This window comes from Stegostoma tigrinum, chromosome 18, assembly GCF_030684315.1.
Source record: "Stegostoma tigrinum isolate sSteTig4 chromosome 18, sSteTig4.hap1, whole genome shotgun sequence".
Classification (NCBI taxonomy): domain Eukaryota; kingdom Metazoa; phylum Chordata; class Chondrichthyes; order Orectolobiformes; family Stegostomatidae; genus Stegostoma; species Stegostoma tigrinum.
This window is the reverse complement of record NC_081371.1, coordinates 5,059,571-5,076,190: the sequence shown is the minus strand read 5'-3', so window position 1 is coordinate 5,076,190 and position 16,620 is coordinate 5,059,571. Positions and strand designations below refer to the sequence as shown.

Below are 16,620 nucleotides of genomic sequence, written 5' to 3'. Positions count from 1 at the left end.
GCACCATTCACACTGAGTAAGAGAGGCGTTAAAATATCTCCTTAAGTTTTCTTTGATCTGAAAAGTTCTGCTTCAAAGTTTAAGGCTGAAGAAACTCATGTGCTTACATTGTACAGTGAATCTTCAAAAATGGAGTTGAAAATGGGATGCAGTATTTATGGCAACTCGCAGGATGAGATGATAGTGTAGCGATGTTGACATTGGACTCGTAATCCAGAGATTTAGGCAATATTCTGGTAACCTGGGATCAAATCCCAACACCGAAGATGGTGGGATTTGAACTCCATAAAAATCTTGATTTAAAAGTCTTATGGCGACTGCGAAACCATTGTCAATTTTTGGAAAAACCCATGTGGTTCACTAAAATCCTTTTGGGAAGCAAACTGCCATCTTTACCCAGTCTGGACTGTATGTGATTCCAGGCCTACAGCAAAGTTTTTATTTATTCATTCACAGTATGTGGGAATCGTTGGCTAAGCCGACATTAACTGCCCATCCCTAATTTCCCAGAGGGCAATTGCTGTGATTTCCAAACCAGAGAAGGATGGCAGTTTCCTTCCCTCAAAGACATGAGTGAACCAGATGGGTTTTCTGACAATCGATAATCATTTCATGGTCATCATTAGACTCTTAATTCCAGATTTTAAACTGAATCCAAATTCTACCATCTGCCACAGGGGGATTTTAACCCAGGTCCCCAGATCATATTGGCCCCTGGATTAATAGCCAAGTGACAATACCACTAGGCTATTGCCTCCCCATAACTCCATGTGGTTGATGCTTAACTGCCCTCGGGGCAATTAGGGATGGAATATAAATACTGGCCGAGCCAGCAATGCTCACATCCCAGGAATGAACAAAAAAAAACAACCCAGGACTCTAAAGCAACAGAATGAAACAGTATTGTCACCAAGTATAACTTGTGGAATGACCTGAGAAACTGAGCAATCAGATTCTCAAAAGTGACGATAAATTCAATAAAGCAAATTGAAAAAAAATTAAAACTCAAAATTTTGATCTAAGGTGTCCCAAACAGAAAGGGACATATTTAGGTAGAGATAGTGATCAGTGACCAAACAGATTCAAGAACAGCTTCTTCCCCACTGCTATCAGATTTGTGAATGGACCTCTTTAATGGTTTCGCTGATATCTCAGCTGTAACATTGTATCCTGCATTCAGTGCTGCTACCCTGATGCACTAGTGTAATAAGATCTGTCTGCAAAGCAGACAGTTTTCACTGTACCTCGGTACATGTGACAGTAATAATTCAAATCAAATTAAATCAAATCAATCCAGTTACAATTTGTCCTTGAAAATCTGTTACATTTCCTTTTAAATTAACTGGACACCACAGGTCTGTAGGACAGTCCTGCATTTAATAGATTTGTTCTTCAACTTACTGTTTGTTTGCTAAACAATTAAATGGAAAATAGAATGGAGGATGCAACATTACAATTGTGACTGTGAAGCAATCAGGAGAGATTTTAAGAAATGGTTGGCTGTGAAGAGCTACAAAATTAAAACATCAAGGAACGTAAAACAAACAATAAAATATTCCCAGATAAAGGGAAGCTTGAATGGGAAAAGGCCATTATGGGATAAAAATCAGAAGCTGTGATAATAAAACTGTTAAAGATTTTAAATTGCATTTTTAAAAAATTTACCAGGAATGGCCTCAGAAAATGAGATTAGACACGATATAAGCACTTGTAAAATACAAGGAAGGGAGAAATATTAAATAGAGTCATCAAACTCAAAGAGATAAAAAGGCTGGTCTGAGTAGATTACACTTGTGCATTTTGAAAGAGTCTTGAGAAACGATAGTAGGATCACAATTGCAAATATTTAATAATTCATTAGAAAAAGATTTAGTGCCACAGGATAACTGAGATTATACCTATATTAAACAAGGGCCTTGTACATATCCAGGGTACTGTAAACCAGAAAGCTCAACATTCATGGTAGGGAAGATAGAAAAGCAGATAATTGAAAGATATCTAGAAACAAAAGATGTAATTATAAGCAGTGTGAATTTCAAGAGGGAAGAACCAGCTTGATCAACCTTATTGAATATTCTGATGTAGCAGCAGAAATGTACAAGGGTAATTCAGTAGTGGGAACATACTTGGATTTTTCAAAAGGTGGCTGATAAGCGATTATTAATAGACTAATGATTAAGGTCAGGTTAAGATCAAAGCAAATAGATTCGGTATGATTTCTAGAGAACCATGAAGAGCCAAGTTGAACTTGAAATGTTAATTCTTGTTTCTCTCTTCACAGATGCTGCCAGACCCGCTGAGTTTCTCCAATGTTTTCTGTATTTGTTTCAGATTCCCAGCATCCGCAGTGTTTTGCCATTACTAGCAGAATGGATTGCTAGCTGGCTAAAGGCAGAAAGCAGAAAGGGGAAGAGAGGGCAACTATTCACAGTGACAAAAGGTGGAGTAGGTCATCACAAGGATCAGTGTTGGAACCACTGCTTACAACAACTTATATTAAATATTAGAAGTTAGTGAATTAAACATTTCCAAAATTTACAGACACCAAATTGTGTGGGGTGAGGGAGTTAGTCAATACTGAAGAGGATTGAAACTTGTGGAATGGCCTTATAATAGTTGATAAATTAACCCCAGTGACCAGGCTAATATAGTTAGATTTTAGTCAACATCACAAAAACTGATGATCTGGCAACTGGCTCGTTCCAAGGGTAAACTGGCTGACTCGCTTCCTGCATCACAGCCTTGACTACACTTCAAAAATAGACTATAAAGCGCTTTGGGAAACTCTGGGATCATGCAAGATTCTAGATAAACACAAGCATCCTCAAAATCAGGATTCTTCTCAGTCTTCCTGCTTCCCCACTGGTCCTTCAGCTTGGCAAACTTAACATCCAATATAAACACCACTGCTAGTGAGTTCCACACTCTCCAAAAGAGAAAAAAAAACCCTCTGAATCTCTGTAGTATGTACAGTTTTAGTCTTCTTACTAAAGAAAGGACATAATTGCATTCAACGTAATTCAGTGGAGGTTCACTCAATTGATTCCTGGGATGTTGAGGAAAGCTTGGGCCGTTTGGGCCTGTATCTGTTGGAGTGTAGAAGAATGAGGTGTGACCTTGTTAAAATATATCAGCTCCGGAGGGAACCTGACAGGGTGGAAGCTGAGCGGATATTTTCTTCTGAGGGGAGAAATTAAAATGAGGGACACATTTTAAAACAGAGTCTTCCCACTGAAAGTGCTCAGGAGCAGAATTTCTCAGGTGGTTATCTCTGGAATTCACTTCCCCAGGGAGCAGTGGAGGTAGGGTCACAGAATACAACTTTTTTCAAGCTAAGCTGGGTTGACTTCCTTTTAAGTCAAGAATCTAAGTTTATAGACAGAGGTACATGGGAATGTGGAATTGAGACCACCATCAGATCAGCTGCAATCTTATCAAATGTCAGAGCAAGTTCAATTCCTATTTCATATATTCTTATGTATGCAATCCTCGTTCGTATGCTGAGTCCACATTGTCTACAGGGCAAGAGGAAGCTAAGCCTAAAAACCAAAGAATCCCACTTCTGAAACAACACAGGGTTATGTACGATACATGGCAATGAAACAGGATGCTTGGCACATCTAAATCTATCTTTGTAACCACCTACAACTCTTCGGCCTCAAATGCCAGTCCAACCTCCCCTTAATGAGACCAATAATACTTGCTTCAACCAGTCCGCGTAGTAGTGAGCACCACATTCTCACTGCTGTCTGGGAGGTTCTTGGGGACCATCTCATTTTGATGGGCTCTAGTTATGCTCTTCCTCACAAGAGGAAATGTTCTTTGTCTACCTGCTTGATCAAGGCCTTTTCTAATTGTTAATAAATCTTTGTGAGGTTGTCCCTCAGCCTTCTTTCATTAAAAGCAAGGAGAGCCAGTTTGCCTGGTGTCTTCCTTACAGATCACCTCCAGTGGCTCCATAACCATGTTATAATACGGTGACCAGAACTGCTCACTGACTTCAAACAAGCTATAGCCAAGGTTCAGTACAAGTTCAGTCTAATTTTGTTACTTATAACAGTATCCCTCTAAACTTTGTTTGTATTTGAGAGTCTCCTTAATCTCAGTCAGAAGTAATTGATGCATGTGCACCAGCTAATCCACCCACACCATGCATCTGCCAAAATGATGAGTGACCGCCGTACTTTTTTCTGTCAAAATGTGCTACCTCACATTTATGTGACTTGAAATACATGCAAATTATTTGTCTGCTCTTCAAGCTTATAAATACCCCCATCCATTGTGGCAGAATGCTCGCGTCACTGCCTCTGAACCAGGAGGCACAGGTTCAAGTCCAACTTGCCCCAGAAGTGTGTAATAACATTGCTGAACAGGTTGATTGGAAAATATCTATAAATGCTCTCCTGTATTTTGTTGCAAGTCAGTAGCCAGGAATGCTACAGCAAAACTCCCCCAGAGCCTGTCCACTACCTACAAGACACAAGTCAAGATTGTGATGGAATACTTCTCAACAATATTCAAGAAACTTAACACCAACCAGGACAAATCAGCCCGCTTGATTGGCACCACATCTACAAGCCTCCACTCCACCCACCACTGACGCTCAGTAGCAGCAGTGTGTACTATCTACAAGATGCACTGCAAAAATTCACCAAAGATCCTCCGACAGTGCTTTCCAAACCTATGACCACTTCCACCTAGAAGGGCAAGAGCAACAGGGATATGGGAACACCAGCTCCTGCAATTTCCACTCTCTGCCACTCACCGTCCTGACATGGAAATATATCATTGTTCATTTGATGTCACTGGGTCAAAATCCTGGAATTGCCTCCCCAAAGGCATTGGGGTCAACCCACAGCAGGTGGACTACAGTGATTCAAGAAGGCAGCTCACCACCACTGTCTCAAGAGCAACTAGGGATGAGCAAGAAATGCTGGCCCATGAATTAATAATAATAAAAACAGTCTTCATCAGTTCTGATATTCCCCTCTCGCATTTGCTTTATTCTGCAAATTCAAAAATTCTGCTTTTGATCTCAAAATCCTAGTTGCTAACCTAAGTCCGGATCCCTATAGAAGACCACTTCCTGTCTTCTTCCATTTTGAATAACCACTCTTTATTCCTACGCTTTGCTCTCTGCCTTGTACCTTCGGTCTGTTTGGAAGTTTTGAGGTTTCTGTCACTAGATGGCAAGAGAGTGGTTCGTACTGACATTGTAGTCTTGCTTGCTGAATGCACAAGCAGAGTAGACAAATCTGATTCAAACAGACTTTGATGTAAGTGTATTTTATGGATCCCGATCCCATTGAATTAGTTTCTGCCCATTTAAATTGCATTCGCACAAGAAAGTAGAACTAGCTGGTGAATCTCATAACTTGGAATTCCTGAAGGTGCAGGTTTCAAAGGTTGGACTGAGCTTCAGAGAATTAAAAAAAAAGTTTTGCTTGTGTTCATGGTAATGACACAGCACAGATCTACTGGGCTACACCCTGACTCCAAGTTGAAATCCACGCAGGTAAAAAAAAATCTCAATTTACCAGAATACAGGCCCCAATCAACTCAATCTAGGTGCCAATTTACTCAGGCCCCAGGCCCAAACCCACCCAGGCTCCAGGCCCAAACCCACCAAATGCTGTGATCCGCTCAAAAATCCAGGCTGAAATCCAGCCAGAATCCAAGGCTCAACCTACCAGGAAATTAGACAAAAATCCAGGAACTAAGCCTGTGATCCACTGGGACATATTCAGTGACAATTTTTGGGACAACCGTCAAGACTGAAAATCCAGGAGAGCTCCTCTTCTTTCAAGCAAGGAACGCTGTCAGGTTCTGACTCCTGATCAGGTCACATGTCACAAGTCAGTTTTCAAATCTCGGCTACTTTAGGCTGACAAATCCTCAAGTGGTCTATTTTATCCACTTGGGCATCGGTTCAACTTGGCTGGATTTTGTTTCTGGTGGCTCATGGCGAGCAAAAGTCCAACTGTACTGAACTCAGTGGGAACGAGTGAACTCACAAAGGAGAATCGTAAGGAGCGGGTGGGCTATGACAAGCCTCTGTCTTGTGAATGAGGTGGGTCATTGGTTGCCATTGACTTTGCCACAAGAATGCTTTGATGGAGAAGAGCACACAGAGAAAGGGTGACTTGCATTTATCCAGCACCTTCCACAACCACGGGGCACCACAAAGCACTGCACAGTCAACCAGTTGTACATTTATCATGTAGTCACTGCTGTATTGTGAGAAACAGCCAAATTGCACACAACAAAAACACACTGCAACGGCTGAGATAAAAACCAGATGATTTGTTTTCTTACAGAGCTAGGATTTACAATGACGCCAGGGAGACTTCCATTCCACTTAAAATGGTCTCATGGAATCTTTTGATTCTTGGATGTGAGTTTGCTCGCGGAGCTGGAAGGTTAGTTTTCAGACGTTTCGTCACCATTCTAGGTAACACAACAGTGAGCCTCCGACAAAGCGCTGGTGTTATGTCCCGCTTTCTATTTATCTGGTTTGGTTTTCTTGGGTTGGTGATGTCATTTCCTGCACTGGTGATGCCATTTCCTGTTCTGACATCACCAACACAGGAAATGACATCACCAACCCAAGGAAGCGGGACATAACACCAGCGCTTCGTCGGAGGCTCACTGATGATGTTACCTAGAATGGTGACGAAATGTCTGAAAACTAACCTTCCAGCTCCGTGAGCAAACTCACATCCAGAACCACAACCTGAGCTACAAATCTTCTCAAAACTCTTTTGATTCTTGCGAGGGCTGGTGGGGATCTAGCATTAAATTCTCATCAGAAAGACAGTGCCTCTGGCAGAGCAGCACTCCCTCTGCCTGAAATAAATGCTCATATTTCAGTGGAGCAGGGTAACATCAACAGTGTGGGTTCAAATCCTAAGCTTACCATAAACTGCTCTCCTTCTCTACCTCTCCCCCTTTGCCTCAGGTGTGGTGACCCTCAGGTTAAACCACCATCTCTCTCTCTGCCGACAAATTAGCTCTGGGACTAAAACTGGAGTTGGACCTGGAATCAGGAGTGACAGTGCTACCCACTGATACTTCAGGATAAGTTGTTCCCAGCCAGTTAACACACTTCCAGTCAATTTCTGCTGCTATTGGGCTGCTTCAAGCAACCTCGAGACGTTCTCCACACTTACATTTTGACTGTTCTTGTCTACCTCACTGGGGCAGCCAAACAGCTCGCGACGGAGGAGATTTCCATCGTACTCCAAAAACGTCAGATACAGGTTACGGAAAAATTCCACGTGCTTGTTCTTCACCCGCAGTTTCTTGGGAGAATTCCAGTGGATCACCTGCAGGATAATAAAGCCCGATCAACATTACATTCACGAGTTGGCCCAAGAAGGGATGGTACATAAACCACAGTCCCCGCATGCAGAGCTCATTGACGCGGCCTGCTTGTCACTGTTACAAAGCACTGACTGCTAGTCACCTTCCATGACCCATTCTGAATTATTCTTTCTTATTAATTCAGTGATGCTTTTCTAAACATTCATTTGGCAGTGCAAAGTGTGAAATGAGAGACATGTCGCTGACATTCTTCAACTTGCACTCATCAGGACGAATGCAAGAATACCAAATTTCAAGTAACCACGCCAATCTGCACAACAGGGGAAAAGGGTACAGATCGGTTGGCAATTGACTCTGATTGGTTAAGGCATTGTCATGGGGAGACAGGGAACCGTAGACTGCTCAGGCACCCTGGTATTTAAAAAAGCGCCAGACTTGAGCATATTCCTTTGCAGAGAATGTGCGTGAATGTATATTGTTTCTAGCAAGTGTGAATGAGCCACATTATGACCTGGTCTGATCAACGTAAATTAGTTGTTAATGCAGCTATTAGAGCACTCAGGATTCTTTAGCATGTGGGACTACATTTAAGCATAGATGTTCTGGTTTGCAATCTGCAGGCATGCTGTGCCTGAGGACAGTCCGTTCTTTGCTGCGGTGATTCAGTGAGGGAACATGATGTTCTATTTGATCAGTCACTTGTGAACACGTATAGCAGACCTGACACCACACCGTATCTCAAATTCAGACATGGAATTGTTTGATCATGTGGGAGGCAGGACTGAAGCCAGCATCCTGTTATGGACGTTACCTTGCCTTTGGAAACAAAATGTCGACTGTTGATTACTTAGTTTGCACTTTAGCTCACTCCCAAAGCCGATGTTCTCGGCTAGAGAGGAGAGCTGTCCTTCACGTTACAGAGAGAGTCGACCAGTTACTAGGTGGTGCTGTGGGCTAATGCTTTGCGCAGACGGTAGTGGAGACTTTGGAACACTTCCTCTCTCTCTGCCCCCACCTCCGGTCCCCGCCTACCTGACTCCAAAAATACCTGCGGCTCAGCTGAAAATTTCAAACCTAAAAATGAGGTTCTTTTTTGCCAGCCATTATGGAAGGGAGTTAATTAAATGGATGAGCTGTGAACAGAATCATAAGCACGTGGGACCTAATGGCCTCCATCTGATCCCAACCCTAGGTAAGGTACATGTCCAGCAAATCGTCAGCACTTTCTGGTCTACTAACCTCTCTGTAGCTCCTGACAGACTGTGTTAAGGAAATGGAACTGGAGTTGGGTGCATGCAGGATCATCCGGGCTGCACAGAACATTATTGGTTAGAGCTATAGTGAAGTGGTCATTCCTAAGGTGCAGGCTGCAGGTAGTGAGTGACCAATAGAAGAGGTAAAGGGGGAAGGTAGATAGTGCAGGGTTCCCCTGTAGCCATTCCCTCCTAACAGGCATACAACTTTGGATGCTGTCAGGGGAGTGGATGACATTGCAGGAACTATGAGCAGCAGTCAGGTCAGTGGCACTGTGACTGGCTCAAAGGTTCAGAAGGAAAGGGTACAGTCAGACAGAGCTATACTGCTCGGAGACTCAATTGTGAGGGAGACAGAGAGGAGATTCTGTGGCTGCAGAAGAGACACCAGGATGGTGTGTTACCTCCTTGGTGCCAGGGTCAAAGATGTCTGAGTAGTTGCAGACATTCTGAAAGGGGATGGTGAAGAACTAGAGGTCATCGTGCACATCGGTACAAATGACATAGGCAGACAAAGGGATGGGGTCCTGTGAAATGAGTATAGGGAGTTAGGTAAGAAGTTAAAAAGCAGGACCTTAAGGGTAGTGATTTCCAGATTATTCCCAGCGAGGACAGAAATGGAAAGGTAGGCAGATGAATGCATGGCTGAGGAGCAGGTGTAGGGGGAAGGGTTTTCGGTTCTTGGATCATTGGGATCTCTTCTGGGGTAGAGGTGACCTATACAAGACAGATGAAGAAGGGGATTCATTATCCTTGTGGGGAGATTTGTTTGTGTTACACGGGAGGGTTTAAACTAGTGTGCCAGGGCGGTGGGACCCTGAGTAAGAGAGGGGCCATTGAGAAGTCAGGACAAGACATATTAGTCATCGAGAACAAGTTTACTATTCAGGATAGCCAAAAGCAGAGTAAAGGGAGGGAAAGGATTTCAACACACGAGGCCTGACTAGTAAGGCAGATGAGCTCCGAGCATGGATTGGCTCTGGGGACTGGGAAATTATAGCCGTAACAGAAACAGGGCTGAGAGAAGGGTAGGACTGGCAGCTCAGTGTTCCAGGATGCTGAAGCCACAGGCGTGGCAGATGTACAAGTAAGTGAGGATGGGGAGTTGACTTTTTGTTCGGGGAGGGCATAACAACAGTGCTGAGAGAGGATATTCTTAAATGGTCATCAAATGAGGCCACATGGTTAAAACTAGAACTGTACTATAGACCCCCACATAGGCAGCAAGTGTAAGAGGAGCAGATGTGCAGAGAGATTGCAGATACCTGTAAGAATAACAGAGCTGTATTGGTTTGAGATTTTAATTTCCCCTGTTTTGATGGGCCACCCAGAGAGTAAAAGTCCAGGAAGGCATGGAATTTGTCAAACGTGTCCAAGAAACTTTCCTAAATTAATATGTTATGGTAGCGGGCAGCGGTGTTTTCTCTTTCACAGAGGGAGCGGGAGCAGCGGAGGAAGTGACGAGGACCAGAGGGGCAGCTGGGAAGGAAAGCAGTGACCATATATATCTGCAAGGCAGCTAAACCCGAGACTCTACAACTGTAGAGTCTCCCACCCGCCCTCCTCCTCTAACCTAGTTAATAAGGTAAGGTTCATTCTAAACTTTCTCTATTGAATATAAGTTTGTTATTAATTTTATAGCAACTTGAACTAAGCTTTCTACTTTAGTACTGAGTGGGTGTTCAGATAATGGGGTATGGATGCTAGGGCAGTTGCTTGCTCCTCCTGCAGAATGTGGCAGGTGGCAGACACGGCACACGTCTCCGCTGGCTACATCTGCAGGAAGTGCACCCAACTCCAGCTCCGTGAAAACCGTGTTAGGGAAATGGAGCTGGAGCTGGATGAACTACGGATCATTCGGGAGGCAGAGGGGGTAATTGAGAGGAGTTACCTGGAGTTGGTCACTCCTAAGGCTCAGGACAAGGATAGATGGGTTACAGTTAGGGGGAGGAAAGGGGACAGACAGACAGTGCAGAGATCCCCTGTGGGCATTCCCCTCAGCAATAAGTATACCGTTTTGGATACTGCTGGGGGGGATGACCTACCAGAGGAAAGCCATAGTAGTCAGTTCTCTGGCACTGAGCCTGACACCATGGCAAAGAGGGAAGGGGGCAGAATAGAAAAGTACTCGTGGTAGGGGACTCGATAGTTAGGGGAATCGACAGGAGATTTTGTGGTCAGGATCGGGATTCCCGGAAGGTATGCTGCCTCCCTGGTGCCAGGGTCCGGGACGTCTCCGATCGGGTGTATAAGGTTCTAAAAGGAGAGGGCGAACAGCCAGAAATCGTGTTACATATTGGCACTAATGATATAGCCAGAAAAAGGATTGAGGATATAAAAAGTGATTTCAGGGAGTTCGGATGGAAGCTGCAAAGCAGGACGAACAGAGTAGTGTTCTCTAGTTTACGACCGGTGCCACGAGATAGCGAGGCGAGGAACAGGGAGCAGGCGCAGCTTAACATGTGGCTGCGCAGCTGGTGTAGGAGGGAGGGCTTCAGATATGTAGATAATTGGGATGCCTTCTGGGGAAGGTGGGACCTGTACAAGAAGGATGGGTTGCAACTGAACTGGAAGGGGACCAAGGTCCTGGGTGGAAGGTTTGCTCGAGTAGTTCGAGAGGGTTTAAACTAGTATGGCAGGGGGGGTGGGAACCTGAGCTGTATAGCGGAGGTGAGAGTTGACGCAGGTGAGGCAGTAGCAAGAGGTAGACCAGTTAGTGGGAAGGATTTTCCTGGGAAGGAACCAAGGGATCAGTTAAAGTGTGTTTGCTTTAACGTAAGGAGTATCAGGAATAAAAGTGATGAACTTAGAGCATGGATCAGTACCTGGTGGTATGATGTTGTGGCCATAACAGAGACATGGGTTTCTCATGGGCAGGAATGGTTGCTGGATGTTCCAGGGTTTAGAGCATTTAAAAAGAATAGGGAGGGGTGAAAAAGAGGAGGGGGTGTAGCACTACTAATCAGAGAGGGTATCACAGCTACAGAAGCTTCCATTGTCGAGGAAGATCTGCCTACTGAGTCAGTATGGGTGGAAATTAGAAACAGCAAGGGAGTAGTCACCTCGTTAGGGGTTTACTACAGGCCCCCCCAATAGCAGCAGGGAGATTGTAGAAAGCATAGGTCGACAGATTTTGGAAAAGTGTGGACGTAGTAGGGTTGTTGTAATGGGTGACTTTAACTTTCCCAATATTGATTGGAACCTCCTTCGAGCAGAAGATTTGAATGGAGCTGTTTTTGTAAAGTGTTTTCAGGAGGGTTTCCTAACTCAGTATGTTGACAGGCCAACGAGGGGAGAGGCCATTCTAGACTTGGTGCTCGGAAACGAGCCGGGGCAGGTATCAGATCTTGTGGTGGGAGAGCATTTTGGTGATAGTGACCATAACTGCCTCACATTCTACTTAGCTATGGAGAAGGAGAGGATTAGGCAAAATGGGAGGATATTTAATTGGGGAAGAGGAAACTATGATGCGATTAGACATGAGTTAGGAAGCATGGACTGGGAGCAATTGTTCCATGGTAAGGGAACTATAGACATGTGGAGACTGTTTAAGGAACAGTTGTTGCGAGTGATGAATAAATATGTCCCTCTGAGACAGGCAAGAAGGGATAAGATAAAGGAACCATGGATGACGAGAGCGGTGGAGCTTCTTGTCAAAAGGAAGAAGGTACCTTACATAAGGTGGAGGAAGCCAGGGTCAAGCTCAGCTCTAGAGGATTACAGGTAGGTGAGGAAAGAGCTCAAAAATGGTCTGAAGAGAGGCATGAGAAAGGCTTGGCAGAACGGATTAGGGAGAACACAAAGGCATTTTACACTTATGTGAGGAATAAGAGAATGGTCAAAGAGTAGGGCCAATCAGGGATAGCATAGGGAACTTGAGTGTGGAGTCTGAGGAGGTAGGGGAAGCCCTAAATGAGTTTTTTGCTTCTGGCTTTACGAAAGAAACAAACTTTGTAGTGAATGAAACCTTTGAAGAGCAGGTGTGCATGCTGGAATGGATAGAGATAGAGGAAGCTGATGTGCTGAAAATTTTGTCAAACACTAAGATTGACAAGTCGCCAGGCCCGGACCAGATTTGTCCTCGGCTGCTTTGGGAAACAAGAAATGCAATTGCTTCGCCACTCGCGAAGATCTTTGCATCCTCACTCTCCACTGGAGTTGTACCTGAGGACTGGAGAGAGGCAAATGTAATTCCTCTCTTCAAGAAAGGGAATGGGGAAATCCTCGGCAATTACAGACCAGTAAGTCTCACGTCTGTCGTCTGCAAGGTGTTAGAAAGGATTCTGAGGGACAGGATTTATGACCATCTGGAAGAGCATGGCTTGATCAAATGCAGTCAACACGGCTTTGTGAGGGGCAGGTCATGCCTCACAAACCTTATCGAGTTCTTTGAGGATGTGACTAGAAAAGTTGATGAGGGTCGAGCTGTGGATGTGGTGTATATGGACTTCAGCAAGGCATTTGATAAGGTTCCCCATGGTAGGCTCATTCAGAAGGTCAGGAGGAATGGGATACAGGGGAACTTAGCTGTCTGGATACAGAATTGGCTGGCCAACAGAAGACAGTGAGTGGTAGTAGAAGGAAAATATTCTGCCTGGAAGTCAGTGGCGAGTGGTGTTCCACAGGGCCGTGTCCTTGGGCCTCTACTGTTTGTAATTTTTATTAATGACTTGGATGAGGGGATTGAAGGATGGGTCAGCAAGTTTGCAGACGACACGAAGGTTGGAGGTGTCGTTGACAGTATAGAGGGCTGTTGTAGGCTGCAGCAGGACATTGACAGGATGCAGAGATGGACTGAGAGGTGGCAGATGGAGTTCAACCTGGATAAATGCGAGGTGATGCATTTTGGAAGGTCGAATTTGAAAGCTGAGTACAGGATAAAGGATAGGATTCTTGGCAGTGTGGAGGAACAGGGGGATCTTGGTGTGCAGATACACAGATCCCTTAAAATGGCCACCCAAGTGGACAGGGTTGTTAAGAAAGCATTTGGTGTTTTGGCTTTCATTAACAGGGGGATTGAGTTTAAGAGTCGTGAGATCTTGTTGCAGCTCTATAAAACTTTGGTCAGACCGCACTTGGAATACTGCGTCCAGTTCTGGTCGCCCCATTATAGGAAAGATGTGGATGCTTTGGAGAGGGTTCAGAGGAGGTTTACCAGGATGCTGCCTGGACTAGAGGGCTTATCTTATGAAGAGAGGTTGACTGAGCTTGGACTTTTTTCATTGGAGAAAAGGAGGAGGAGAGGGGACCTAATTGAGGTGTACAAGATAATGAGAGGCATAGATAGAGTTGATAGCCAGAGACTATTTCCCAGGGCAGAAAAGGCTTACATGAGGGGTCATAGTTTTAAGCTGGTTGGAGGAAAGTATAGAGGGGATGTCAGAGGCAGGTTCTTTACACAGAGAGTTGTGAGAGCATGGAATGCGTTGCCAGCAGCAGTTGTGGAAGCAAGGTCATTGGGGACATTTAAGAGACTGCTGGACATGCATATGGTCACAGAAATTTGAGGGTGCATACATGAGGATCAATGGTCGGCACAACATCGTGGGCTGAAGGGCCTGTTCTGTGCTGTACTGTTCTATGTTCTATGTTCTATGTTGAGGGCCCCACTTGTTAGGGGAGGGTGGGGGGGGGGGGGGGCAGGGGGTACGATACTGGATTTCCTCTTAGGATACAAGGTCAGGCAAGTGACTGAAGCTTCAGTCACAGAGCACTTTAGGTCCAGCGACCATAACTCTCTTGGTGTTAACATGGACTTGGAAACAGTTAGGACAGGTCCACAGGTTAAGGTGCAAAACTGGAGCATGGCCAATTTTGGGGGCATTAGGCAGGGTCTCGCAGAGGTTGATTGGGTGAATCTGTTTGAAGGTAAAGGAACAACTGACAAATGGGAGGCTTTTAGAAGTGTCATACCAAGAGTCCAGGGACAGTATCAAGCTCAGGTGAATCCCGAGATGACTATAGGAAGTGTAGGAGCATACTCAAGAGGGAAATCAGAAGAGCAAAAAGAGGGTAGAGATCTGGCAGATAAGTTTAAAGATAATCCCAAGAGATTCTACAGCTATATTAAGATTAAAGAATGGCCAGAGCAGAGAACAGGTCCCCTTAAAGATCAGCACGTTTGTCTATGTGTGGAGCCACAGGAGATGGAGGAGATTATAATGAATGTTTCTTCTCAGTATTTACTGAGGAGAGAATCATGGGTGCTAAGAAAATAAGGGAAACAAGTGGGGATGTTTTGGACCATGTACGTTATTACCAAAGAAGAGGTGTTTGCAGCTTTAAAGCATATTAAATGGATAAATCCCCTGGGCCTGATCAATTCCATCCTCAGACGCTGTGGGAGGCTAGGGAAGAAATTGCAGAGGCCCCTGCAGAGATTTTTGCTTTATGCTTAGCCCCTGCTGAGTTCCAGAAGACTGGAAGGTGGCTAATGTTGTTCCATTGTTTAAGAAAGGTAGCAAATACAAGCTAGGGAACTACAGGCCGGTGAGCCTGACACCAGCAGCAGGCAAGTTATTGGAGAGGATACTGAGGGACAGGATCAACCAATATTTGGATAGTCAAGGTCTGATTAGGGGCAGTCAGCATGGATTTGTGCACAGGGAGTCAAGTTGGAAAAATCTTTTAGAGTTTTTCGAAGATGTAACCAAGAGGACAGATGAGGGTAGGGCAGCAGATGCTATCTTTATGGACATTAGTAAGGCCTTTGAAAAATTCACACATGCAGGTTAATCATGAAAATTAGGTTGTATGGGATCCAGGGAGAACTAGCTAACTGGATTCAAAATTGGCTTGATGGTAGGAAGCAGAGGGTAATCGTGAAAGGCTATTTCTTTGACTGGAGACCTGTGACCAGTTTTGTACCACAGGGGTCAGTGCTTGGACCATTAATTACATAAATGATCTGGATGCGAATGTACAAGGCATGATTAGTAAGTTTGTGAATGATACAATATTAGGAGGTATCGTTGGTAGTGAAGAAGATTATCAAAAATTACAGAGTGATCTTGATCAAATGGGGAAGCGGGCTGAGGATTGGCCAGTGCAATTCAATACAGATAAGTGTGAGGTGTTGCATGTTGGAAAGTTGAACCAAGATCGGACTTATACAGTAAATGGTAAGATCCTGAGCAGTGCTGTGGAACAGAGGGACCTAGGAGTACAAGTACATAGTTTGATGAAAGCAGTGTCATCGGTGGATGGAGAAAGAAGGCATTTAGCATGCTGGCCTTCATCGGTCGAAGCACTGAGTACAGGAGTTGGGCCGTTATGTTACAGTTGTGTAAGTCGTTGGCAAAGCCACGCTTGGAGTATTGTGTCCAGTTCTGGTCACCCTGTTACAAGAAAGACATAGATAAACAAGAAAGTGTGCAAAGATGTTGAGGATGTTGCTAGGACTAGTGGGCCTGAGTTACAGGGACAGGTTGGCCAGGATATGACTTTATTCCTTGGAATTTAGGAGAATGAGGGGTGACCTTATTGAGGTGTATAAAATCATATGGGTCATAGATGGGATGAATGTATACAGTCTTTTTCCTTGGGTTAGGGGAATTGAAAACTAGAGGGCAAAGGTTTAAGGTGAGAGGGGAAAGATTTAAAGAGGTTCTGAGGGGCAACTTCTTCATGCAGAAAGTGGTGCATACATGGAATGGACTGCAGCAGAAAGCGGTTGAATCAGGTACAATACCAACATTTAAAAAACATTTGGATAGGTACGTGGATGGGAAGGGTTTAGAGGGATATGCACCAAATGCAGGCAATTTGAACCAGCTGAGTGGGCACCATAGTCAGCGTGGACTAGTTTGGGCTGAAGGGCCTGTTCCCATGCTGTATTACTCTCTAACTCCATGTCTGCTTGTTTTCTACTCCAGTTGGTGCATTGGGATCTTAACTATGTCTGAGTTCCCTCCTTGTCTCCAACTCAGTGCCCAGTTTAACCCCCTTTGTCACGGAAATTTTCTAAACTTTCCGATTGCAAGTTACAGGCAGTTGACTGCAGTTCCTCATCCAATCAGAGATTATGTCTGGTTTACTTCAGTCT

At 44.5% G+C, this 16,620-nt stretch overlaps 1 protein-coding gene across 2 annotated transcripts in view; it reads right to left on the bottom strand.

Annotated features, from left to right (window-relative positions):
• The window catches only part of large1 (LARGE xylosyl- and glucuronyltransferase 1), a 427,164-nt gene that overhangs the window by 25,458 nt on the left and 385,086 nt on the right, over positions 1-16,620 (bottom strand). For both annotated transcript variants that reach the window (XM_059652276.1, XM_059652277.1), the window contains exon 10: positions 7,170-7,325. In XM_059652276.1, coding sequence (XP_059508259.1) covers positions 7,170-7,325 — 156 coding nt within the window. The remainder of the gene's footprint in view (positions 1-7,169; positions 7,326-16,620) is intronic.